General features: G+C 39.4%; 1 protein-coding gene across 1 annotated transcript in view; it reads right to left on the bottom strand.

The window, feature by feature from the left end:
• Positions 1-58: 58 nt before the first annotated feature.
• RAB3GAP1 (RAB3 GTPase activating protein catalytic subunit 1) overlaps positions 59-27,853 on the bottom strand; it is a 45,439-nt gene continuing 17,644 nt past the window's right edge. The window contains exons 8-26 of the mRNA XM_034786015.1: positions 27,025-27,190; positions 25,592-25,691; positions 21,504-21,585; positions 19,723-19,791; positions 18,686-18,759; positions 17,774-17,866; positions 15,961-16,130; positions 15,377-15,472; positions 14,660-14,832; positions 13,477-13,531; positions 12,692-13,072; positions 10,068-10,205; positions 8,733-8,960; positions 7,964-8,060; positions 7,781-7,884; positions 7,514-7,629; positions 5,852-5,954; positions 3,096-3,116; positions 59-2,033 (exon numbers count right to left, since the gene is read on the bottom strand). Of these exons, the coding sequence (XP_034641906.1) occupies positions 1,791-2,033; positions 3,096-3,116; positions 5,852-5,954; positions 7,514-7,629; positions 7,781-7,884; positions 7,964-8,060; positions 8,733-8,960; positions 10,068-10,205; positions 12,692-13,072; positions 13,477-13,531; positions 14,660-14,832; positions 15,377-15,472; positions 15,961-16,130; positions 17,774-17,866; positions 18,686-18,759; positions 19,723-19,791; positions 21,504-21,585; positions 25,592-25,691; positions 27,025-27,190 (2,509 nt within the window). The 3' untranslated portion in view covers positions 59-1,790. The remainder of the gene's footprint in view (positions 2,034-3,095; positions 3,117-5,851; positions 5,955-7,513; positions 7,630-7,780; positions 7,885-7,963; positions 8,061-8,732; positions 8,961-10,067; positions 10,206-12,691; positions 13,073-13,476; positions 13,532-14,659; positions 14,833-15,376; positions 15,473-15,960; positions 16,131-17,773; positions 17,867-18,685; positions 18,760-19,722; positions 19,792-21,503; positions 21,586-25,591; positions 25,692-27,024; positions 27,191-27,853) is intronic.

The following is a 27,853-nucleotide window of genomic DNA, read 5'->3' as shown; positions in this document are numbered from 1 at the left end:
AACACCCTAAATTTTATAATACTACTCAGAAAAAAGGAATGTCATGATCTAATTTTCCATGCCGTAAAATGTTAAAGTGTGCTTAGGTGACACACGAGTCTAAGTCACTTAGGTACAGATGCTCAAATGGTATTTATTCACAACAAATGAATGGGAGTTAGGCACCTAAATACCTTTGAGGATCTGGGCCATAGGCACTTTTGAACATTGCACCTCAAGTAGCAAAAGTAGTCAAGATCCCAAACCTTGGGATGTTCACACTGTCATGAAGAGAAGAGATAGGCATCCTCCCAATTTGTCAAAATTTTAAGCTGTTACTGCAAGTGATTTTGTTCCTGAGTCAACTTGTACATTAATACCTAGCACGTGTATTGTCTGAGGTACTGCCACTGAACAAGTAAACTGAACAATTTCAATAGCCAATTATATTTTAAGATTTATTGTATAGTGTCCAAAGACAAATAGGTGCAAGCAACAAAACTGTGTTTCACAGCCATTTTGACATGTGTTTACAACGCAGCTAAGATCCTTTGCTGATTCAGACCACAAGTTGTTGTTTTAAAATAATCCTTTCCTTATTCCATCACCACACATTAAAATCATACTGTTTGCATATTTGACAGAATCAGTTTACAGCATGTGATTCATATTTGTTTCATAATACTTTTATTACCAAAATCAACAGGAACACAGATGCATGCTGTACACTGTGTGTCATGAAGATCTATCTATAAGCATCAGTAAGTTGCTTAAGTAATCATGATTTACATATAGTTTTGGCCCAGCTGTCTCACATGTAAGGTATTTCTTTACTGTAGCTGTGAGTATGCTTCCCAGCTTGAGTTGACAGACACATTAGCTCTGCTTGAGCTAGTGCACTTAAAAAAGCAGTGTGGCCACAATGGCTCGGGTTAGCTGGCCAAATATGTACCCCGGGAGTCAGGGCTGATTGTATTTTGGCAGCTAGCCTAAGGCACCATGGCCCCACTGCTATTTTTAGCACACTAGCTGAAGCAGAGCTAGTGCGTGTCTATACTGCAGTTGGAAGCATGCTTCCTTCCAAAGCAGGAGGACATAAAAGATAGCCTTAAATTTATCATTTACAATTTTCTATTTGATTTTTAGGCTTAATACCCTGGGATAGCCAAAAATATCCATTTCAGCAGTTCAGAGAAAGAGATACCCAATGCATGTAATCCAGGGCTTTTTTCAGGCAAATACTGCATGTTAAGAGTTTAGCATAAGATTGAATTTTCTCTAAATAGTTTGAGCAAAATGTAACAGCATTTTAAAATCAGCCATTGGAATTCAGTGAAAAAAGTCACCAAAAATATCCAGAATTTAAGATTATATTTAAGATTATATATGATAATAAATACAACTATTTAATGTTTACACTTTAAATAGACTGCCTAACACAACTTTAGTAGGACTAGATTAGGAACTGAAAAGCAGCACGTACTGCACTATAATTTCAACATGAAGTATTTGTCCAGTGAAGTGTCCATTGTTAAACTAGCCAATGCAAAAGTGTCCAAATCTTTGAACAGAGGGGAGATTTTTAGACAGTTGAAGAAATGTCTAATAACTTAGAGCTGTCCCAAATATCAGAAATAAGGGTTGATGCAGGCATCGCTCTGAGATGCTGGTTCGACTCCTTAAGGAAAAGTTATTCTTGATCACTAATTACAACAGTATTACCCACCCCCCCTTGACCACACTGTTTATTTCCGTGGAGACAGAGAGGAAGTGTGTTCCACTTGTGAAGACATACAAGATAACTAGTGACATCAGAAGAATGTTGTATCAGCTGAAAAGGCACCAGCAAGTCGAAAATCCTCTTTTGTGATTACACTGTACATACGCTGAGGCAGTGGTTTAGAGTAAGGTGCAGGTCGAGGTACAGTTATGCGTAAAATGAGCTCCCGGCCTGCAGGCGGTGGGAAATCTGCAACTGCTCCTAAGTTCAGTCGCCGTTCATCTGATGAGCCTGACCTCTTCAGTTCTTCATCAAGTGAAGTCATTGTGGCAGCCTTAAACAGAACCAGAAACTTTGCTTAAGGGCAGGTTATTCTCAACACCAACATCAGAAATTATTTTGAAAAAGAAAAACAAAATGTGGTAAATTACACACCAAAAGGCTACATGTAGACACAAAAGTAAGACACTAAGGAATAGCACTGCGCACACTCAGATGTAAGAACCTCATACATGCAGCTGGTAAAGCTACTCCATCTTTCACTTTAACTTTTGACACCATGGGAGACAAGAAATATGAATAGGAAAAATGCTTAATTTTTCAATTAGGGCTCACAGTACTTCCCTTATTATCCAGACATGTCTGAGTGGGGCTACAAAAGTCTAAAGACAGTATCCCCTCAAAGTATTAGTGCCACTACACAGGCCACGTCCTAGACTGCACTAAAATCATTGCCCTGTTCTGCATTTCCAGACTCAATAGGCATGTCTGCACAGCAAAACAAACCTGCGGCTGGCCATGCCAGCCAACTTGGGCTCATTGCTATCCTAGACTTCTGGGCTCAGGCTGGAGCCCAAGCTCTGGGTCCCTGCGGGGGGGCAAGGTTCTTTACTGTATAGACATACCCAATGAGAAACTCTGCAATATATCATATTTTTACTGGCCAAGAAGTGGGGTTACTGTGGTCTACGATGGCAGGGCAAATGAGCTAGTGTACAGCTAGCGCTATTTTATGTTGCTGATCCCAACCAGCGAACAATTTAATGTTTATGTTTAGTACAATGGCAATACCCACAATATTTCGAACAGACAAAAACAGGATGCATTGTGAAAAGCCTCTGCTTCATAAAGAATTAACTTCTCATATTTAAACTTCATTAGATGAGATGTTTAGTATTTTTACAAACTCTGTTTGTTCATATCTTGTTAAGTTTCAAAAATCTGTGGATGAGAAGTCAGTTTGAAAGTGGAGAGAGAGAATAATTTTTATGCTTAAGGTATGTGATACGTACAAATCATATGATGCTGTTATACTATATCTACTCAAAAGCTATTCTCTATGCCCTTACATGAAGCTAGGAAGATGAGCAGGAAACAAGGGACAAAAGCTAGTTACCTCATCAGAAGATTCAGTCATCTTGAGAAGGGATGAGAAGAGAACCAGTGATGAAAGATAGAAACAAACGCAAGTCAGATAACTTACAAAGGTTAGACAGAGATTTTAAGAGTGTTTTAAAGACACCATATACGAATTCAAGAGTGTTTCTGTCAGGAGAGCTATTGTGACAAACATACTTTGAGAACACAACAGATGTAACACACATTGTTACACAATTTATACACAGGAGTCCAGGGTCAGAACTTAGTAAATAATAAGTCTGTCAATCAGGTTCTATTTAACCAACAAGTAGCTGTTGAAACAATTTTTGGAAATGAAACTTGCTATTTAATAGCAAGCTAAATTTTTGTCCCATCAATAACAACAATAATGTTTCAACTAGTAACGCCCCCCCATAGGGAGATAGCTTGGATTATTTCTGCCTGAAAGAAGAAGTCAAAGTCTTTAATTTACATATATCTTCAGAATTAAACTTTAACAAACATTAGAAACTTCTGCTGAAGTTTTGGAACTACTAAATGCTGCACTTAATCAGAAGTCTACCAGCAAGGTAAAGGGCAAAGTATACTATATGTATGCCTTGTAGCCTTATTGCATTTTGCAACATTATACATAGGTGGGCCTTTCTCAAAAAAAAAAAAAAAAAAAATGTAAATAGAAGAAAGAAGCCTTTGATAAAAAGTGAAAAAAACCCACAGGATGGGGTTACATTTGTTGTATCCGCAGCAGAATTCAGTTGCATAGGGAAAATTAGATACAACGAAGTTAAAGTCCTTTTAGCAAATCTCAGCATTTTAACTGATAAAAATAAATCTCTACTTTAAGTTAATAAGAGCCATTTCTATAATCCCAGTTCACTGGATAAGAAATCTTTCAATTATTAAAATAACTTATTTGAGAACAAAAACAGAACATCTGTTACACCACTCTGACTTGGGAGAAAAAGTTAAAATTGCCACAGCTTACAAGATCAGTATGTGGCTGGCAACATAAGAGTTGCTGAATGCTTGGTAATATTGCTAAAGAAGAATCAAAACAAACCCTTATTCTTAAGAACACTGATTAACAGGAAGAGACAGCTTTACATTTGAGAATTCCAGGATTGCACCTGTGAATACAATCTGCTTCTAACTGGAGTTACTCCTACTGAATATGAATACTATTTTCTAATGTGCATTTAAAAAAATGGGGAGAAGTTTAGAAGGCACTTTAGTGTCAGAAGATTAGTAGGAAGTTTAGTATATCTGTTTGATATGAAATTAGTTTATGCCCAATAAGAAAACAATTGGAACACACTGGAAAAGGTTTGATACAAAGAGGCCAGTAGGGCTATCCAGGTGATAAACACTGCAGTTTCATCACCTGTCCGAGTCAGTAAAAATGCTAACAATGAAAAAAATATAAAGTAGGAACAGGCTATGGATATCAATGTGCAATTGCACCTTTCAGCAGACTGCAAATATAATTGGTCAAGTGTCACAAGCAGGTTCATTAGTCTCAATACAAATATTTTAAGCTGTTTTATAGTTTAAAAAGAAGTGACACTCTGGATTGCAATGATGCACAATTTCCAGATTAATGAAATGGCAAAAATCTATATGCTCTTGAATTTTGTGAAAGTGTTCTGCCAAGAGAACTCACTATCGCTGGGCACAGTTCTAACAATGCAACAGCCACAACTGTCCTCAGAATACTGAATAAGATAAGTTTCGGTCATCATATTTTAAAAACCATTAGCATATTAGCAAAAGAAGGGGAGCAACTGGAATGAATTAGAACTGAATGGTCCGTCATGTGTTCCCCCCTTCCCCCCCCCCAAAAAAGAGAGAGAGACTGACTGACTGACTGCAGAGGTAGAAAAGGGAATGGGCCAAACTACTGAGTATTTTATCTTTTATAAATCACAAGGGCAAGATCAAATAGTCAAAAATACTGGGCTAGATTTTTTGAACTTTTGCTTTTTGTGCCCACATATTGCAGAGCATATTATTGCAGGCTCAAAGTGCAAGTCTACTCTGAAAGTTACTACTTAAAAATAGTAGCAGCTTACCTATCAGATCTGCTCCCTGCATGTACTGAGTCATATCCACTTCTTTTATTGACAAAAATACATTTGTACTGCTTTTTTTCTGTTAAGCCCTGCAAAGCCAAGACAGCTAAAGGAGAGAGAGTGGGGCTCTTCATTCTTGTGCATCATCAACATAATTGTTTACTAAGCAAAGTCTCAATCAGAAATACTTGTGCCAATCCACTGAGACAACAGAACTGCAGAAAAGTCACAAAGAGCAGATTTTGGCCTGCAAAACCTTTACCACCAGTGATAAAGTAAAAAACCCATTTTAACTCAGAACCCAGAAGAGTTTGCAGGGCTAGAAGTAAAAAAATCTTTAATTTATAAACTGAGCACATTTGATCTGGAAAGCTAGATACAAATGTAGAATCACACAATGGCATTGTTAGTCATATTTCAAAGTGAGCTTCACTTTAAAATCACTTAGATGGCTGTCTACCTACCCACATCCACAGTCTTAGAATATCCCATGGCTTTTGTTCTCCTTTCTTCATGTAGTTAAAGTTCTACTATTGCCAAAATTGTTTTCACAGGAAGAAAAAAAACCTTGTGCGTATTTATAAAAAATGCATGTCTATTTATAGATAGATAGATAGACAGAAATCAGCATCACTTGGAGAGTTGTTGCCTCATAATGTCTAAATTAAAGGTATCAGCGAATCTATTGAAAATTCCAGCTTACCCTCTGGGCATTCACAAATAACTTGTGGATGATACTACCAGCAGGTCCTCTTCCTGCACCAATGACTGATACTTCTGGCTGTTCCAGAAGACAATTTACAAACCTGGAAGTACAAAATAATGAAAGGAAGGAAAAGGTGAGCATCCAAGCTCTTAACTGTATCAGTTCTTAATTATTTTCACATGACATCTTCAAGACTATTTCCTGTAAGAACTACACCTCTACCCCGATATAACATGAACCAATATAACACAAATTCAGATATAATGCGGTAAAGCAGCACTCCGGGTGGGCGGGGCTGCGCGCTCCGGCAGATCAAAGCAAGTTCGATACAACACTGTTTCACCTATAACACGGTAAGATTTTTTGGCTCCTGAGGACAGCGTTATATCGGGGTAGAGGTGTACTAAAGCTAGCTCCCCATCTAGTTTGAGTATACAAACAGTTCCAGCATGAAGAGCACTATTAGGAAAACATACCTTCAAAATTAAAACTGAACATCCAGTTTAGAAACTTACCATTTTTCCAGTATTGCACATGACATTACATTACCAGGATTTTTTCTAAGTCTTAACTCTTGGATCCTTCATCTGTGGTATACACATCTGTCCCTCTACTTCTTTCACTCCATCCCAACAGGGACTGGAGCTCTTATCTCCATTCCTAAACCCTCCCGCAAAGCTGGAAAAGGCAACCCCTCCTATGCTTACTCACCTCCTGCGCTGCTGACTCAGCTCCTAGTTGCCTCATATTAGAGTTTATTGTCTCCTAACCAACCCTGGCCAATGTGTCCAATCTTCCCCCTGCTGGCTCCCAATTTCAGGGAGGAATCAAGAATCTGCAGTTGGGGGAAGTGAGCACATTAAGAACACAGGACGGAAATTAGGAGAATTTCTAGCAGGGAGGGTTGGTCCTAGTCAGGAATGGCTCCTCCAAAGAGTCCTAACACCAAGAGTAAAGGAACTCCTCTCATCCTAGCACAGCAACCACCTTAGCCCTAAGAATTTAGCCTCTACCAATATTCAACTTTTTAACATTCACATGTTTAGCCAGACTAAGGAATAAACAGTCACACTGTTTCTGTGTGGTGCAGAACAGAAAAAAAAAAAAAAAAAATCATGGGCTAACTGGCTCCTATTCGCTAGTTTTCTTATAATGCTTCAATACAGCACTTCATATTAGTAAGAAAAATAATGGGAGAAATGGTTCTTTTGGATATTTCATTCTACATTATGCACAGGACAGTAATAAATAAATAAATAAAATGCCTGGTTCTTATATAACATTTCTCATCAGTAGGTCTCAAACAACATAGGAAGTTCAATTTGTGCACTTTCACAAGAGAGACACTAGATACTCTTATCACATTTACATAAAAAGTTGACTGTATTAAAATAAGTCCACATCACACAATATCTTCAAAGAGATGGATAGATTACATTACATTGCATTTGGCATCCCCAATGCGTAGGACAGGAACCTTCTAGAAATGTTTCCGCCTACAAAGAGTTATAAATGTCATTCTTTGAAGTGTCTCTCTCACGTGTTGTGGTTTCTTGGCGATCTGCATTATCATTACTACTCTCCATTGTCTAAGCTGTGGAACCTAGAAAAACATGTGGAGAAGCACCGAAGAGAGTAAACTAATAAAGTATCAGTCACCTTTCCAGATCTTCTTTTTCCTCCTCCTGGTCACATTTCTCTATCCCAAATTTTGCTTTCAGTGACCTTGCCCTGGCAATGATAGCTTCTGCACTCATAATCTGAGCAATGATTTCCTGTATAAGGGTGGGGGGTTTTTTGAACGGGGGGGGGAGGGGGAGAGAAAGGAGGAAGAGAAGAAAAAAAAATCAGCAATTTAAAAACGCACACTATAGACAGTACTGAGATCTGCAAAGTTTTTATCCCTGGCTAACATGACGGGCTTACTTCCAATTTTTTGTCCTCTGGGTTTGGAAATCTTAGAACTTTACTGGAATGAGATATTATCTGTTTAATAATCTTCTTAACTGAAGCGATATCTTCCAGCGTTTCTAAAAAACAACACAACTTTAGTCATAGTATCATCACTGTTCTTAAAAACATTTTAATTACTTATTATATGTTATTTACCTTCTTCCTTTACCTTTAGTACAGCTGCATGGATGACACAAGGCAAAAGATGCCTTGCAAGGTCAGCTGGTTTCTGAACTGCAAGATAGTGAAGCACCTATGGTATGTCAAAAAATTAATGTATTAATGACAAAATTCATTTTAACAAAAATAAGATAAACTATGACTGATGAGCACCAATGTTTTAATTGCAAAAACGGAACATTAAGCTGCATTTCACCCACTACAACATTAATGAAATAGATACAAAAATCATTGTCTCAAAAGTATGCTGCGATGTTAATCCTCATGATAAAAGCTCTATAACAAAGCTCCAGAAAATATTCTGCAGGGAGATGGGACTTAAGTCTTTCTCATCTGGAATTTGCAATTCTAACCCCACTACAACAGTAAGCAAAGAAACTGCAAATAATGAAAGTTTCAAGAAATTAAAGCACTGAATTAATCAAAATCTTTGTTTCATTTATTAGAAATGCAAATAAGTCCCTAACTTACCAAGTTACAGTTGGACATGTTTTCAAAAGGCAACTGTATTATTTATTCAAATTTCAGAAAGTTATTCTAAGAACAGTTATACTGGCAAAAAAGCAGTCCATTGTATTCAAGTTCGTATTCTGAGTAATGCTAGGGCATTCAAGTAACACAGTTTAATAATTAGAACGAACAAAATATAGTGCAATTACAAGTTACTGGTTAAATCTTTCATAATAGACCATTATGTGTTTACAAGGAATCACAGAACAGGCTACCACAACACAGAGCTTTTTACCTTCTCGGCCTCTCTGGTATCATCAAACAGTCGCCTCTGCCTCCGGGCTGGAACTGGCTTTGCTGTTTCCCACGCCTCTACCCACATGTTGCTAGGAATCTTCATTCGGGCACTCAGTTCACCCTTAAGTACTCTATTCCCCTCTTCATCAACCACTTCCTCTTCAATGTAATCTCGAGGAGAGTACCATCTCACAAAATCCTCCAGGCAACAACCAGGGTTAGCTGCCTAGAATGGAAGAAAAAAATAAGATAAAATACATTTTTAATAGACTCTCTCTATATACAATCTGGTTAACAGGGCAATGTGGTTTCGTGGACTGAGCTAAGGACTAGGAGCCAGGAATTCCTGAGTTCTAATCACAAATCACCAACTCACTGTGTGAGCACTAGCAAAGGGGCACTAGAAAAGCACTGAACATTCACATTATTAAATGGTACATAGCAATGGAAAGACAACGCATTGAAAAAAATGCATCCTCTTACTTATACAAATCAGTACAGGTTTACCAGTTATTTCAAGCAAGCTCAAAATTAGGCGTTTGCCTCGTCAATGCTGCAAAAGAGGTTTAACACATGCGATTCCAATTAGCATGAGAAAAGGAGATTTACAACAAGTTCTTGTGACTTGGTAAAAAAAACTGGAGATGGAAAATAAAAATCACGCTGTCATCACTCAGTGCCTGAAAAAGTCATAGGCTGCATTAAAATACTTTCTAAACTAAGGTTTGTATTGGTTAATGAAACAGGTGGCAAACACCACTTGTTTTAATGCCAATAAAAGTGCCAATGCATACTTGACATCCAACTTCATTTTTTGTACCAAATCATTAAATGAGAGCAGCCTATTAACTTTTATTTTGCAAATCAAATGCTCCCAATAAGTTATAAAGCCTCATTTAAGAATTGCACAATTCGTTTCTGCTCCTGTATTGTCATCAGAAGGCATGGTTGTCCACGCAGTAAACCTTGCCTTATTCAATATGCCCCCACCTTCCTTTAAGTCATATTTTACATTGCTACTTTAGGTTTTCAAAACAGCTTGTGCTAGAAAAATTACTATGAAGTGTTGCATCTCTAAGCAGTGTGGTACACATACCTATTTCTAGGGTTTTTTTATTAACAGATTTTAATTTTAAGCTTTAGAAGAATTATAAACCATGAATTTTTAAATGTACCCTGAAATTTTCATTTAGGAAAAGAATAGCCAAGTTTAAAACAGACAGCAAGGGAAGAAAACAGCTGTCAAGAGATCCTGCAAATTAGTCATCTTGACCAACTGTCCCAGCTTGCTCATGTCAGAATAGTCCCAGAGAACTCTGCAAGCAGCATATACCTTAAAAGACTCCATATCTGAGAGTAAGCAAGCACTCTGCATGCGTGCCCGAAGGTGAGCTCCTTCTGCTGATGTTCCCAGTTTAGCCAATACTTCAGACTGTTCTTCCAGTAGATCTTCCGTCATGGGTGCTGGTTCCTGTAATGTTGAAAAAGACAAAGGGCTAGATTCACAAAAGGACTTAGGCGGTGTCTACAATTACAATGCTGAAGCAGCTGTACAACTAGAGAGCTACAGTGCAGACACTTATTACAGTGATGGGAGGGGTTGTCCTGTCACTAAGGTAATTCACCTCCCTGAGGGCAAGTAGCTAGGTCACCGGAAGTATTCTCCCATTGACCTAAGCACAGTGTACACCAGGGGTTAGATCGGCTTCACTACATCTCTCGGGGTGTAGATTTTTCATACTCCTGAGAGATGCAGCTATGCCAATGTAACTTTTCAGTGTATACAAGCTGATTCACGAAAGAAATGGTTACTCATCCTGTGCAATAACTGTAGTTCCTCGAGATGTGTGTCCCTATGAGTGCCCCACTCTTAATGTGCATGCACCCCAGTGACACTTGATCAGAGATTTTCATTAACAGTGTCCATTTGGCCTGCATATGTGCCACTGGTATCCTCGTACCCCATACCAAGGCTATATCAGGCTGTGTGGGTGAACCACCCCCTCAGTTCCTGCTGCACTGCTGTGTCTCAGGAGAAACTCCCAAGCAGAATGTTAAATTTACACTTTTACCACAGAACATTTGTGCTGCTGACACTAGTACATATTGTGAGTTGGTGCTCTGGGTACAGTTCCCCACACACTTCAGTTGAAAAGCAGCTGGCAATCTAGAACAGCGTTTTTCAGACTTCGGGTCACAACCCAGTACTGGGTCGCGGCACATCAGGCACTGGGTCGCTCTGGTCAGCACTGCCGACCAGGACGTAAGAAGTCCCCTCGGCAGTGCTGTCCAGCTAAGGCAGGCTAGTGCCTACCTGTTTCGACACCACGCTGTGCCCCGGAAGCGGCCAGCAGTGGGTCCAGTTTTTAGGCAGGGGGACCACGGGGCCCCGCGTGCTGCCCCCGCCCCGAGCACTGGCTCCACACTCCCGGCCAATGGGAACTGGGGCGGGGTAATGGTGACTGCAGGTGAGAGTTGCGCAGCTCCACCTAGGAGCTGGATCTGCGGCTGGCCGTTTACGGGGCGCCACGTGGTCTGCGGTGCCAGGACAAGCAGGAAGCCTGCCTCTGCACCCCGGCTGCACCACTGACCAGGAGCCACCGGAGGTAAATCTGCCCCCCAATCCCCTGCCCCAGCCCTAAGCCCCCCTCCCCAAACCTGGAACCTCTTCCTGCGCCCCAAATCCCTCATCCCTGGCCCCCCCCCAGAGCCCATACCTCCAGCCCAGAGCCCTGACCCCCTCCCACACCCCAACCCTCTGCCCCAGCTCCCATTGGGTCACAGGCATCAACAATTTTCTTCAACTGGGTCCCCAGAAAAAAAAGTTTGAAAACCACTGATTTAGAAGATGTCCATGAAAAAATGGGATTGAGAAACCTGCATCATGTGACGCTGTACCTGCCCCATGAGGCACTGCAAACCCTTCCCAAAGCACCCTCCAGCCAGCTGCACAGTGGGATAGCTACCACAGCGCACTGCTCTCTGTGTCATTGCAAGACCTGCTAGTATGGACATACAACAGCAGTTTTAATTAAAGCGCTTTAATAAAAAGGTGTAATATTTGGTGAAAAAAACTTGCAAGTATAGATATAGCCTAAGTCTCCCCACCCACCTACTGTCTCCCAGTCCCAGTCTCCTTGGCCAGTCTCATCTCTAACCCATTTCACAGTCCCAGCTTCCCTCTTCTGACCCCCGTCAGACTCCACGCTCAGTAACTCCTCCACCTCCTTGTCCCAATCTACTTCCCCCACAGGTCTGCCTCTTGTCCCTTCTGCACTGAAATCAGTCCGTTTACTTCTCCACATTGCCTGGGGCAGAACAACATTGAGACCACAGGGAAGACAGGCTCCTTCCTCTCAGTTCAGATACTTGGACCTGGACCTAGCACATTCCACAGCTCAGAGCTGCAATTGCAAGGAAAATCCTGCTCAGTCCCAAGCTAGAGTATGCCCAGTGTGGACAGAGTCTTTAGGGAATTTAGCTGCTAAAATCTATAGGTCTCTACTGAACACGTGCAAATTGTGATTCTTTCAAAGGCTTGTAAATTGGCCAAATTTGGTCAGATAGTCTTTGGGACAACGTGCAAGAGGCACATTCCTGAAACAAAGTCTACCCCCTGCCAAATTTCAAGTCTCTGCTCCAAAGCATGGCAGTGCTACAGCTGTTCAAAGAGAAATGTTGCCAGAATTTTTTAACATGGCCAAAATAATGTACTTTCCTAGCTTCATTCTTGGAAACAGCTGAACCATCTTGGCTGAAGTTTTCCAATAAATTCAGCATGGAGCAGAAATCCGGCATGTAAAATTTTACCTCTAATGGTTAAAGTTTGCAAAAGTTTTAAGCAACTGAAAACAGGATCTAATAACGGGAAGTGCTACCAAACCTACCTATAAGTGGTTATAAAAGCAAGTTGCTAAAAATCATACTATAAACACTGCTAAGCTACGACTTTCTAACCTGTGTTACTGGAATGTAGAGAGGTTCTCCGGGATGCAGCAAAGTCAGTTTTCCATGCGGATGTAGACGACCTTCTGGTTTTAAGTTTGCAGATTCTTTACTTCCTTCTTTTGTTCCTTTCTTTCCATTTTCTTGTCCATTTCCTTTCAGTTCTTCTGTGTCACTAAGACATTCAAAAAATTCTTCTTCACTATCACTCCATGATTCCCAAGATTTCCCAACCTCTCCTCTTTCCTTTTCAGTCTCCTTTTGATAATCTCCACCTGAACGGACTACTGCTTTCCCAGTATCACATGAAGAACCACTAGGGGAACGATCAGATGTATATGTTTTTTTCCCCTCATCCCTTGCTTGCTTTCTTTCGATGCAACAGTTTAGCATCTAGAAAGATAAAAACATTAACAACTAATTTCTAATGCATAAATAACTGTTCACTAATATACTTACATAATGGCAGCAATGCCATTATACCACACAGTAAAACTTATTAAAAAAAGCATAGAAAGGCTCTCAGTTCTAAAAGACAGCAGTATAATTAATATGGAAGAATTTGCACTGATGCAGAGATTTTATCAGCTGTTAGGAGAGGTTACAATTACCACAAGCTACACTGAAATTGGAAAACTAACAGTGTTTGGAAAAATCACATGGTAATTATCATCAGTGACTCTACTGATCCACATAGTGACTCTAGAACATATTGACTAAATGTTTTATTGTTCTTGATTATTCCTATGAGGAAGGAAAAATTAAGAAACAGATCATTCTTAATTTGTGATATTTACCTGAAGTTTCTGATGCAGTAGACAGCATCTCAGATCTGGAGACCCATTAGCTAACCTGCAAAATGTTAAATTTACACTTTTACCACAGAACATTTGCACTTCTGACACTAGTACATATGGTATATAGAGTTGGTGCTCTGGGTACAGTTCCCAAAAGACAAACATCCACATCATAAAAACTACCACTATAGCTACCCTGTTAGGCTATGGTTTCAGCAGACAGGCCAAGGACTGAACAGGGCATAGAAAATGAATTACTCCTTTCACCTCCTTCAGGTCAGGGATGAGGCAAATTGGAGACTGGCCCAGGAATGCTTGGATTGTCTCTGCCCATGCTGTACCCATTCTGGGATTAAAAGGATATCAGTTTCAGGGCTACCAATCCAGCACCTTTTACAAGAAGTAGACAGACTTTAATAATAATTTTAAAAGGCAAAATTATAATGGAAGAGTAACTAAAAAGTCCCATTTTACTCACTGATGCCACCTTTCACAAAAGAGGATGACTAGGTCGAACAAACAACCAGGCCAGGTCTTTAGAAAATGTATTGTATTTTTGTTATTTGTTAATGTGTAGGAGCTGCATACTGATCACCTCTCTTTCTGTTTGCAGGTCAAAGTCCTGCTAAGATAGACACAGGGCAGGGGCTTCAGCAAAAAAGTAACTAAGTGCCCAAAAAAGTAACTAGGTGCTCAAAAGGGGAGATGGGCATGAACACCTCTGCCAACAACCAGGAACCTGGAGCAGCTGCCCCCCCATTCTGACATTTTTCTGATGAGAGAAAAGGAAGGGGTGTTTTACCCTTACTTTCACAGATGCCTTGGTTTTAATGTAGAGATTGGGGGTGGGGACCGAGAAATGTTGGCACAAATATTCCTTTCTAAATTCTCCTGAATCTCTCCCCAATCAAAAATGGGTGCATCTTTCACACACACACCCTCCTTAAGTCCTCTACCTTTGTGGAGCTAGGGAAGGCAGCAGATGCTCCTTCCCACCCCTTATGGTTTTTTTCCCCTCATGGGAGAGAAGAGGAAGAGAAGCAGGGAGTACTAATTCAAATAATATACATCTAAAATCATTTTTGCAATTCTGAAAAGCAAAGTATATTTTAAAGGCATAACTAGTTATCCTATCTGTCACAACCTATGGACATTTTCAGTCAAATTCCAATGGAACGCTTACCCTGGAATTGGGTAATTTTTCTCCCATCTGCGGCGCATTTCCACTACAAATTCTTGCCAGAGGTGTGCCACTCCTTTTACCCCTCCGTGGTAGAAGTTGATCATACAAAGACATAAAGCCAGTTTGTAGGTCAGACTATCTGAAGGAGCTGATTTGAACTGACTGTAAAGATTCTACATGAGAAAAATAAAAAATCCAGAAAATGACTTTCAAACTTTTGATTTCACTAAAACACAATCATTATCTGTGTGTCTCAACATGAGAGCAAAACTCAAGTATGCAAAAGTATTAGCTATCAATGATAAGGGACATAGGTGAATGAAGACAGTTTCTGTAGAACCTCCACTAAAAACAACTATTCTTCCAATCATTCTCTAGTGGTAATAGGACGGACAGAGTTGCAGTAGACTGAGAGAAAAGAAAGGATAAGTAGCAACACCTGCTGGTCAAACAAGAATGTAGCTGGTTTTAAGGCTGTTTTAAAGAACATATTTAAAACAAACTGCTGTGGACAAAAGGTGCTCCATCTGGGAAACATTTTTTTAAAGAAATACGCAACAGAAAAGAATAGCTATATACTGTAGTCAAGCTCCCTGGATTTACCCCTGCATATAGATAAACTAACATTCTGCAAGCATCCTGCGACAAACTTTTTCTAGATATTAAGAAATCACTCAGATTTGAGATATTTCTCCTATGAATTTCAATTAAACTTACATATTCTTCACTCTCCGGAGGAGGATTGTTTCTTGAAGTACTAGGCCTGGCTTCAGAACCATTTGTTAGTTTGTCAGCAGCATCAGGGAATAAGAACTTTGGGGGGAAGGAAATAGACCACGTCAGTTTTTAAACATTTTCCCCACTTTTTCTCTGCACATCTATTTTTTCTTGGTATATTTATGCTAATATGCTGTGATCAACTTCTTGAGTTGGAACAGTGTTATTCAAACAGTGAAGGTTATTTATTCTGCCTTGATGCACTTGAAATGGATATTTTCTTGAAATTGATGAGAATATTCCACTAGTTATTGTGGCTTGTCAAATCCCAGACAAATAGGTATAGCTGTCAGTCAATAAAGGTAGTCTCCAGAAAAAGCAACTCTACTTGATAGTGGTATCACTGTTTGATTACTCTGGTTATGGATAGGACAGACTCTTCCAACCTAATGCCATTATGTCATAACTAATCACTCTCACAGTAAGCCAATATATTTTTTAAATTTTATAAGCCACAAACATGAAACAAAAGACCTACATACAACGCACATGCACACAATATGATGCATGGACAGTTTGCTTACCAACATAATAGTACTGAGGACTTCAATATTTAATGGTGAGTCATCTACACCTCTGTGTTTGCGAATTTTTTTCTTTGCACTGTGAACCATATTTGTGACAGACAATTTATGGATTGGGACTGGTGCTGGCTCTGTGAGCTTTGACAAAGCATGGGTTATATCAGCAACCTCTATAAAATAAGAAATAGTTATAAAATAAGTTCAGAGTTCTATTCTATCATCTCAATTTATTTAGGATTTACAATTCTAACCAACCTGTTAACCTATGCTTTTACCTATTTCTCTAGGAGGGTGGTGAAGCACTGGAATTCGTTACCTAGGGAGGTGGTGGAGTCTCCTTCCTTGGAGGTTTTTAAGGCCCGGCTTGACAAAGCCCTGGCTCGGATGATTTAGTTGAGAATTGGTCCTGCTTTGAGCAGGGGGTTGGACTAGATGACCTCCTGAGGTTCCTTCCAACCCTGATATTCTATGATTCTATGCGCTATAATTCTGAGGCTATTGTCCCACATCTGAAATTAACTGTTTTTAGCCACACAGCTGCATGGCAGAGTCAGATTACGAAGCAGCCACCAGACTCCCTTGCCTCTTTTAGAGATTGAAGATAGCAGCACATTCAATCCAGTCCTAATGGCTATCACCTATTGCCTAATTCAGAACAATGATTACAGTGCCCAAGTCAACAAAGAAATTAGTCAGACTGTCCTACCCTCCCTAGGGAGCAGGGTCTGGGGCTTGCCCCGTTCCCGTGCTCCAGCCGGGAAGCGGGGTTGGGGGCTGTTCCATGCATACATGCCGCAACTCCCAGAAGCAGTGGCATGTCTACGCGTAGGGGCAACCAGGGGGTCTGTGCGCTGACCCTGCCCGCCCCAATTGCCGCCCCCGCAGCTCCCATTGGCCGCAAACTGTGGCCAATGGGAGCTGCAGGGTGGTACCTGCAGACAGGCCAGTGCACAGAGCCTGGCGTAGCCACACCTCCGCATAGGAGCCGAGGGGGTGGAGGGGGGACGGGGACGACATGCCGCTGCTTCCGGGAGCTGCTTGAGGTAAGCGCCGCCCGGAGCCTGCATCCCTCACCCCCTCTCCCAGCCTGGAGCATCCTCCTGCACCCCAGACTCCCCAGCCCCACCACAGAGCCTGCACCCCAGCCGGAGCCCCCCCGCACACTCCAACCCCCGGCCCCAGCCCAGAGCCCCCACCCTGAACTCCTTATTTCTGGCCCCACCCCAGAGCCCACACTCCCAGCCAGAGCCCTCACCCCCTCCTGCACCACAACCCCCATTTTGTGAGCATTCATGGCCCGCCATACAATTTCCATACACAGATGTGGCCAAAAAGTTTGCCCACCCACCCTAGCTTAACAAACCCACTGTCCGCTAACTCATGTTCTACTAAACCTAGGCTTACACTACAGTGTAGACATATACCTCTACCTCGATATAATGCTGTCCTCGGGAGGCAAAAAAAATGTTACTGTGTTATAGGTGAAAGTGAGTTATATTGAACTTGCTTTGATCCACTGGAGTATGCGCCCCGCCCCCCGGAGCACTTTACCGTGTTATATCGGGCCGTGGTATATTGGGGTAGAGGTGTATTCAAAGAGACAAGCTTGGTCTGGTGTGTAGGGAGAAAGTGTTAGCATTTGCCTGTAATACTCCCTGCCAAGAGAAGCTAAAGGTTTCCCCTAGTGCTGTAAAATAATATATCTAGCTGATGTCATGAACAGACAAGATAGTAGAGATGGGAAAGTGATCCAATTAAAAAAAAAAATACTTACAAATTATGACATTGAAAAATTAAGAACAAAGATTTCTACCTTTTCCATCTTCTTCAAATGTAGATCTTCCAAGAATCTCATCAGTTGATTCCTTCCGACGACAAAGTTTGAAGAATTCAGTAAGAAAGTCACCTACAAAGAAAATAATTTTCTGAATATTTAGTTAGTGAAGATCCTCTAACAATAAATTAACCGTAGCATAAGTCCTTTCCTACCATAGCAGGAGTCCTTGGAGGAGAGGGAAAGAAGTGGTAATTATTTTTACTTTTAATTTGAGAAGTGTACCTACTACTATCTCTAGGCCATGTTTTACACATCTGTGGATCGAAACTACAAATTAAAGCTTAACGAGAGTTAATCAAGGCCAACTAGAAAGCCAACAACAACCATTTCAAGAAGAAATCCAATACCCAGTTAATCCACCTCCTAAAGCTTTGTAGCATGCAAGTTCAATAAACTCTGGGACTGTTGGCTCAGCAGGGAAAATATGTGTTCCAGAGTTAAGAGCCCCATATTGAGAACATCATGCCTCCATGATTTACCAATCTAGGGGCTGATACCTAGTGAGCCTCACCTGATCTCATATTTAGGGACGGACATAGGAAGAAGCCATCTCTTAGATAAAGATTACATGCAATATAGTGCTTTATAGAACAAAATCAGCACATGCACATTAGCCAGAAACTAATCAAGTCTGGGGAACACAGGTCTAATAAAACTGCACATCAGAATTCCCCCTCCCCCCCCAAAAAAAGAATTAAGGGCTTGAAAGACAACCTAATTTGAAGTTCAATCAGACCCTAAGAGAAATTAGGAGAGGTTGTGCTCAGAATTAAGGAAAATTATAAAGAAAATTCAAAATCACAGGGGATTAGGAGACTGGTCATCTTTTCAGCCCTAAACTACTATTTCTTGATGTCTAGAATGGAAAAGAAGTTAAAGATGTCTTACCTAATAAACATTGCGGATTATCTGCTTTTCTGACTCTCACAGACCACTGTGGGGCTTGAATGGGATCCAAATCACTAAAAAAAAAAAAAAAAAAAAAAAAAGCTTAATTTTGTCAACACCAGTATTAGGGGGAAATTACTTGCACCACAAGTAATCAAATGTTCTTAGGAATTGCAAGGGAAGATCTAAGTATATAAACAAAGAAGTCAGCCAAGCTAGGTTATGGAAGTCATAATATAGGTTGCATTTTCATATCATAATTATTGCTACAGGGAAGAACAAGACATACAGAACAACATGAGTTAAGTGAGAAAAATTAATGACAGATGGAAGTCTGAAAAACAAGGATCCTGTTTTCCTGCATGTGTCTAAAAAAGTCAGGGAAGAGAAATACAAAAAAATAAGTACTATTTAAAGCTAAACAGAATATATTTTGGTGTTTAACATTTGTCTTTAAAGAAGATTTAATTGTCTACGTATATTTTTCTCTTCAAGTTTCCAAAACTTAGAACCAAACACCACAAATGTGTTAATACAATTACTTAAAGAGTTAGTATTCTTTTCTAAAACAGGTCAGTGCACATTGTTGACCATGCTTGCTAGATGGAGTAGAAAGCAGAGGTGACATCCCATTCTTCAGCAAAGACAGCTGTAGGTTTAAGGAACTCCTTTTGCTTCCCAGGTTCACTATGAGGCATCTTCCTTCATCTCAAGGCTAGACTAGCACCCTACTTAAATAAATTAATAAGAGAGAGCCAAATGGAAACTAGAAAGAGAATTAATGCACAGATAGGAGCACATGTACTATGTATACGGAGATCAGTATGTAATGGCCCTTTCCCAATGCACTCACAGGGAAAAACTGTTAAGAAAACGACTGGTTCTGAAATACAGAAAGCTAGGTTATACATTCATCAAGGCCTTAAAATTAAAAATGTTAGACCTTTAAACTCTAGGTGATACTAGAAAGATACAAGCTGTTAATGGATGAAAAAAATCTAAACATTTATTAATTCGTATATTTACAATATACTTACGAATAAACATCATTGTCCACAATGATACCTTCTGTTAGATGAGGCCATGTAGCTGCTAAATGGAGCTCACTGAAACAGCAAAAACTTGGTATAAATTATGCTAGACTGATTTCTAAAAAGCTCAGGAAGAGATTTTCAAAAAAAGTTATAAATGACAGTTAATCTCCCCTAGCTCCCATTGAATTTCAATGGAAGTTAGGGAGCTAACTGACATTTATGCCTTTCAAAATCTCCCTCTTTGTGGCCTGCACAATAAACCACTGAATAAGACCCATGAGATTACTGTTATATATATTGTATTCTGATGTCAGAATTTTATTACTGCATTTTTGTTAAATTTGATTTCAAGTCTTTTTTTTTTTTTTTTTAAACTTTGGGGGGCACATGAGGGATGATGATGATGTAAAATTGATAATTAGTTGATTTTTCAAAGGAGCAAAAAAATATTTTTAACTCAGACAAGTTGATGTTTCCACTGACTATACCTTTTCTATTTCTATTCTATTGATTTGTCTGCTGTGCCCATCATCCAGTATCTGAATGCCTTCTAGTAGTGCACTAAACAATGTGACTAACATCCATCATATAGGGTTCTTTCCCCAATTCCTCTCCCTACAGGAAAGGGGGAAGCGGGGGGAGTTTTTCATTTTGTTTTGTTTTTTTATTTTATGTATGTATGTTAAGTGTCCAACTTCACAGAGAGGGGCAATAGGGAACAGGTTGAGAATGGGTGCATATGTTGGTGGAGGAAATTAGGAAAACAGTGGATGGACGTTTCCTCTTCAACAGAAGGAGGGGAAAACCTACAACATGCCCTAAGAAGGGCTGTAGTTAAAGAAGAGACATGGAGATCCCCCAGGAGAACTCAAATTAGCACCACAGAATTCCCAGTCAACAGGCTCGTAATCCAAACTCTAGCACTGGAAAACAAGCATAATTTCAACTAGTGCCTGGCAAAGTGGGGCACTCATGAACCAGGGCCGGTATGGATACAGGTTTGGCTGCACTGCTAGAATTAATCCTGGTTCTTACAGAACACACAATTGCTACCCTAATAGTCTGCACAGTTGCTACACCCTTTGGAATTATGATTTGCAAATTGCTTTGGCATACCTAGAACATTAAACATGCTACAAGACACATTCTGTTTAGACTGGGTGAATTTAAAAAAACAAAAACTTGGATCTAAAAAAAGATCCTACAGGCATTTAATGTAAACCATATATACCCAGCCATTTATATCACTTGTTTATGGCTCAAGGAAACTCATCTTCTACAAATGCCTTTGTTCTTTTGATAACAAAGTCAGTTTACTTTTGAAGATGGTTTGCTCAACTTATTTTTTTAAAAACATTAAGAGTTCTAAATCTGACACTTTGCATATGGGCACAGCATCTGTAGCTATGGTACATTTTAGCATTATGATTTGAGTGATAAATACAAAGTTGAAAAAGTTTATCATCTATTATGTTGCATCAAGTATCCATGTATCAAAAAATATGTCACGAAACTTGAAACTAAAATATAGCTTTTTGCACTATTCTATATATTCTTGTATTGTTTATTAACTTCATAAAAACACAGTCTCAACGCACACTGCTCTTAACTCCTAAGCAATACTTAAAACTCTGAGGCCTTCTGTTAGCAGTATATGGCGGCACACAGATATATCACTGGAAAATAAAAGTCTATATAAAATTAGATTTATAGTTCTGATTTTTTTCTCAGAAGCACTTACACTATTTTATAATATGCATAATTTTCTGCACTCTTAATCTCACCTAATAGGATCTTCACAGGCACCAAATGGTAATTTCCCAAATTCCAGGCCTCCAACTTCTCCTCCAATTAGTGCATCTATATCTGAAGACAGATCAACACATTTTCCGTAATATAAATATGGTGATAGTTTGCTAGAGTAATAAATAGCACACTGCCTACTAAACATAAAAAAACGTACATGGCACATGAACTTTTTGTTGGAACAAGTGGTTAAAATTTAGATAATATCATAAAATATACATTACTAACAATTGACACACTGTCTCGGCAAACAATATACTCCATATGCTAAAAGTTATTTTAAGGCAATTGAAGAGGAAAAGTTACTTTTATTATTTACATTTTTAAGTGATTTCTTCTTCATTAGAATAACAATGTCCCTACATGATTTCTCTATTTAAATACAGATGTAAACCAAAACTAAAAGATAAACGTTACCAGCAAATATTTTTTTATTTAATTATGCATTTCTTAGACATCTTAGGTCACTCATACCATTCCCTTCTACATACATTACAAATGCAAAACATGTCAAATATATAATCCCTACTGAACTAAAAAGATCTCCTGAAGTAACCAGCAAGTAGTGTTGGGCATTTGACCAGTCCGAAAATAACTGGTCAACTGACTGGTCAAATATTTTAAAGCAATAGTAACAACAACAGTAACAAAAGGTACAAAGAAAGAGTAAGACTTCATAGTCTCCAACAGGCTTAGGCATAATTATCTATCTAAGGCTAATTATAAAAAACAACTTACTTAACTGAGGTATTTTAACTCAAAAACGTGGAACAATGAAATTAAGTTCTAAAATATAGAAGAATGGCACCATGATTTAATCAAAAAGGTAGGCCATCACCAACATCTTGTCATTCTTGCTTTAATATCTGACAATGTCTGACCACGGTCAAATAGGCAATTGTGACCCTAAAAGCATCCCTCGCCAGAAGGCAAGGGGTTTCCCAAGTATCTAGCAGTGAGTTTCAGCTGGCCTGACCAGCTCAGTGTACGCCAACTCACTATTGTTATAATCTGTATCTAAAAGGTGTCATGTAAAATGTCCTTGGAAAACTAAACTCATTGACCATTAATATTCTTGCATGATGTATGTACAGTCAACCTATAAAGGATTATACAGTTGTGGTGGAATTATGACTAAAATGTATTTAAACTAGGCACTTCAGGGTGAGTTGATAGTTGATAACGATTTTTTCCAGAGTAAGGAATGCAGTTCCACCTTCTTGAATGTGTCTCCTGAGTAAACTGAGCAAGGTTTAACCAAAGACAGTGACAAGCACATTTGCATGCCAGGCAAACAAACCCATCAGGAGAGCAAGTGGGGAAAAGTGATCACTTGATCTCAATGGTGGGTGGAGACTGGACCCACAGGAAGCCTTACCGCCTCTTGAAGCTGGTGTAGTGAGAAGGCATGGCCTCCCTCAGAGAGTGACAGGGAGGGACCACATCATGCCCTCTGGTGGGCTGAACCAGGAGAACCACGTCTGCCGAGCCGGAGCAGCAGGGCAGGACAGAAAGGGGAAGAACAAAAGATGGGCCCTGCAGCTCAGTGGGGCTGGAGCCATCACAGGAGACGGACGCATCCTGCCTGCTGCTGGAGCCTGCAGAGGAGCTGCCGGGGCTGCCACCTGAGCTCCCAGGACCGCTGGCCGACCAAGCTCCCCGAGACAAAAGACGCAGGTACACCCAAGGGGGAGAGTAGGAAGCAGCTCTAGAAAACCAGGCAACAGTCTGATTGGCAGTTAGCCTGATACAAGGTAAGCATGTTGCCGCCAGACCCCAGCTGACCCAGTGGCGGATACTGTTAGGGCCCTGGGTTGTGATGCAGTGGATTTGGCCAGGCTCCTGAGGTGGCAGTACTCCCGCTCCTTTGGCCAGAAACCTTCATTCCCCAGGCATCCTGACCTGAGCCTCTAGACTGTACTGGTGCTCACTCTTACCTGAGGCTTCTAAACTGCTTAGCTACTCTTCCCTGATTGCAGGCCAGAGCCTACCCATTGCTTTGCTGCCCTGCCTTGACTGTGCCTGAGGCTCATATACTGTTCAGCTGCTCTGCCCTGATTGCAGGCCAGAGCCAACTAACTGTCTGCTGCCCCACCCTGGCGGCCTGGGACTCAAACTGGCCTGGTCTGCCTGGCCAGAGGACCAGAGGTACACAACAGTGAGGAGGCATGGCCTCCCTTAGAGACTGACAGGGAGGAACGGCCACACAGCCTACACGGTCAATGAACTTGGAGACATGTACTTTTCAAAGGTAGCCTGGACTATAAAGAGAGGGGCAGAGAACCCCCAAGTGATCCTTCACCTAAGGAAACAAGGAAAACCAGCACCTTGGACTCTGGGGATTCTAAGAGCTAATCAGCTATTGCTGAAACATTGTTTAAGACAGTTTCCTCACCAAAGACTGCAGCTTGTTAAGTTAGATCTTAGCCATTAGCATATTTTTACTTTTGTGTAACCCCTTCTATTTTTATCCTTTATACTTGAACTCACTTAAAACCACTCTTTTTAATTAAACTAGTTTTACTTTTTATCTAAACCAACCTAGTGCTTTGATTGAATTGAAATGATTGTTAACTCCAGTCAAGATAACAAGATGCTTTTTCTGTCTCTTTAAAGGAGCAGCACACTTAATATCTTCTGTGAATGTACAGTAATGGGGTTGTGCACTGCAGAGAGATCTGTGAGGAACTTGAGGGCTGGAGTTTACTGATTGTTACCTGCTAGGCAAGGTTTGGGCTGGGAGGGTCTACACTGCAATTAAAAACCCATGGCTGGCCTGCATCAGCTGACTCAGGCTAAGGAGCTGTTTAATTGCGGTGCAGACATTCGGGTGTGGGCTAGAGCACAGCTCCAAGACCCAATGAGAGGTCTACACCACAATTAAACAGCCCCTTACCCTGAGCCCAAGTCAACTGACATGAACCAGCTGCAGGTTTTTAATTGCAGTGTAGACATACCAGAAGAATCCTGAGAACCCAAGTCTCCAAGAGTCTCAATCTAGTGCTCCATCCACTGGGCAACACGGCTTCCCCAATATGTAAAAACATCTAACACTACATTAGATATAATAATAAAAACCATTATGCTAAGGGATGTAAATAGTCATGGGCATAAATCAACAGCTAACTGATGGGGGTGAGAAATAAGCATCTTAACATGCTTTGCTCTCCCATCTCCTAATAATTTAAAAATGTAGCCAACATAGTAGCATTTGTGTTTATATTTTAATTAACTTAGACACATCATCTTAAAAGTCACAACTTCTGTCTTAAACTTTTACCTACGGTTTCTGTAACACTTGGGATTACCAAAACAAAAAAGTCAGAGAAAAATATTTTTCTCCGTTTATTCAGTTTACTTTGTGCATTTGAGATGACTTTGAAGATAGAAAGTTTCATTGCTCCCCTACATATTAGGGCTAGGTTTGCTAGTCAAAATGCTTATAAAATGAAAATATTTATTTCGGGAAGTTTATCCAAAACAACCCAATAACTTAACCTTGGAATCCAAAAACTGCATGCATAAATAAATAAATAAATAAATAAATCTTTTCAGACAAAATGAAGACCGTATGAAAAATTGCCTTAGCCTGGGAAAGTTTCTATAGCATTACAACACTGCCAGGTTAAAGGAATCCAACTTAGTGCTAAAATTTAATAGTAAATTTTTATCTCACCAATGTTATCCCTTCCTACCAATAACAATGTCTGATTGGGCAACTCTGTTTTCCTCTGATTATTTTTTATGTATACGTATGGAAATATTTGTGGGCTTATTTTGTCAGCAGTCTGCAGTGCAAGGAAAAGTGCAAAGAGAAAAATGAAGCCAAGTGGTTTTCCAGCCAAAAGAGCAAAAGACACTGCACTGTTCAGATTTAAACATTGTTATAAAATTGTTCTTAAACCCACAGATATTCATATGCTTCTCTCTTAGTGAGCAGCTACTACAGTTTTGCAAAATTCTGCTAAGTCACATACAAGTATTATAAACATTTTCTTTACATTAATTGTTTTCTATAAATTAATGTAAAATTTTCCTGAAGACACTATGCACACGAATCTCCTACCTGGTGGTTGTTGGGGCCAGAAATATTGTTGCCAGTCTTGAAGAACATACGTTAGTCGAATAGCTATGCTTACTGGAGGCAGTGGAGTTAAAGGACATCCCTAAAAAATAAATGAAGAAACACTACAAATGAATTAAAGTAAATCAACTAGAGTTACAATAATACTCTTCACACTTCACTTATTTGAAACTAAAATACTCGGTTTAAAAAAAAACAAAACAAGTGAAGAATGGGTTTTCAACATTATGTGAGATATTGTTGTTTCAGTACAATCTCTTCTAAAGTTTCAACCCCAAGCAGGCTATTTATCACTGTCCACTTCAGTCACTTGGCTTTAAAAGAAATAACTGGTCTAATTTTAACACAAGTTTTCCCTATAATATATAAAAATATGCCATACAGTATAAAAATAGGCCAAATAGTATAAATTCACAAATAAAAATTAATCAAATTAGACTACTTTTAAAACATGGGCCAAATCATGTTTCTTTGTACTCAGGTCAGCAATCCTACTGACTTCAATGAGATTCACTGCCTGAATAACATCAAAAGAATATGGTTCTATGTCAGCTACACTGACACCAATAACATGGGTGCATAAATAAGTAGAAAATTATTTCAAATCCACACAAGAATGGGGACTAAACTAGAAGAAGGTTGGTAATAGGATACATTACTCTTCATCTTTTGACACTTGATCAAATCCAACACAAAGATAATTATGAAAATCATTACTGTCTGACTGGTGCTTGATGGCCCATGTGAAATGAACTGGTGTATCCAAGTGCAAAGAAAGTCTGAAAAGTTTCTTAAAGAGTTAAAAGAAGAATAGATATGTTCCCATTCCTACCATAGCCAAAAAAGTCTAAGTGATTTCTATCAAACGTTCGAGGAAAATTTCTAATAGAAACTAACTCTCATCTCACTGTAAGGAGAGATTGGGGAAAGAAAGGTACTAAAAAAATCCCATCAAGATGTGTGTCTACCTAACTACAGTAAGCATGTGACCTTATTCTTGTCACGATGCCCTTCATCTCTCCCTCACTAATGGAGTGTCAAATTTAGAGTATAATTTCTTGAAGGCAGGGACCACATATTTGTGAAGTACTTAGTAAATTTAGAGTTTTGTGTCACTCAGGAGGCTACAGAATTAGCCTACTATTAGAAAGTAAAGAATTAATGAAAAAAATATTCAAAACAGTACTCACACATTAGCAATTTAGTATGACTGTTCTTTATTTTTAAAAGGTCAGTAGAGCTTTTAATTAAACTAAAAGGAAAACAGGCAGACAATGCCGATTAAAGCATAGGCCATTTTTCTTCCCCTTTAACGATTACATTACCTTAAGTTTTTTAAAAATTGCTGATTTAAAAAGAAATAGCCTACATTTCACTTGGTTAAATGGCATGATTTCTACTACATACATACTTACTATCTTGGATTTGAAGATGTCCAACAGACCTGATAAATGAGTATACTGATTTGGCACTTTACGAAGATGAACCATTTCAAAGTCAGTTCGAACTCCATGGCCCTGACATTCTCCAACATACATTCTTCGCCATTTATGATGTATTTGCACAAACAATGGTACCTGACTGCAAAATATTGAAGCAGTAGATTAAAAAACGTTCACTGTTCTAACATCCTCAGAACTATTTAATAGTATGTATGTCAAAGCAATTTCAGACAATTCTACACAGAGATATAAAGAAAACCACCACGATGTACTGGTAATTGGGTTTAAATTAAAAATGGTTAAGTTAAAAAATAGAGGTCATAAAATACAACTTCCACTACCAGAGTTAAGTGGAATGTACAACAAACTATAGTAATTTCATAAATAACATTTTACCAAGCATTTTGTCTTAAATTCTGATTTGGGGAGATTTAATAAAGGGTAAGAATATTTTCAGGAGCTTTAGAAGATTTATGCCATCAGATCTGTGAACAAACTAATTTATAATTTTATAAACTAAATTTTTATTAAATTTATATTAAATACTGAGAAAATTCAGTTTCATTAATTACTTGGATAATAATGAAGTGGAGAGTATACTTGTACAATCTGAAGATGACACAAAGCTGAGATTGGTTGCAAGTAATTTGGAAGACAGGATTAGAATTCAAAATGACCTTGATACATTGGAGAATTGGTCTGACATCAACAAGATTAAAGTAAAGTACTATGCTTAGGAAGGAAAAATCAAATAAACAAATACAAAAAGGGGAATAACTGCCTAGGCAGTAGTACTGCTGAA

This window comes from Trachemys scripta, chromosome 11 (assembly GCF_013100865.1).
Source record: "Trachemys scripta elegans isolate TJP31775 chromosome 11, CAS_Tse_1.0, whole genome shotgun sequence".
Lineage (NCBI taxonomy): Eukaryota > Metazoa > Chordata > Testudines > Emydidae > Trachemys > Trachemys scripta.
Note: the sequence above shows the minus strand (reverse complement) of the source record. Positions and strands in the feature narration are given on the sequence as shown.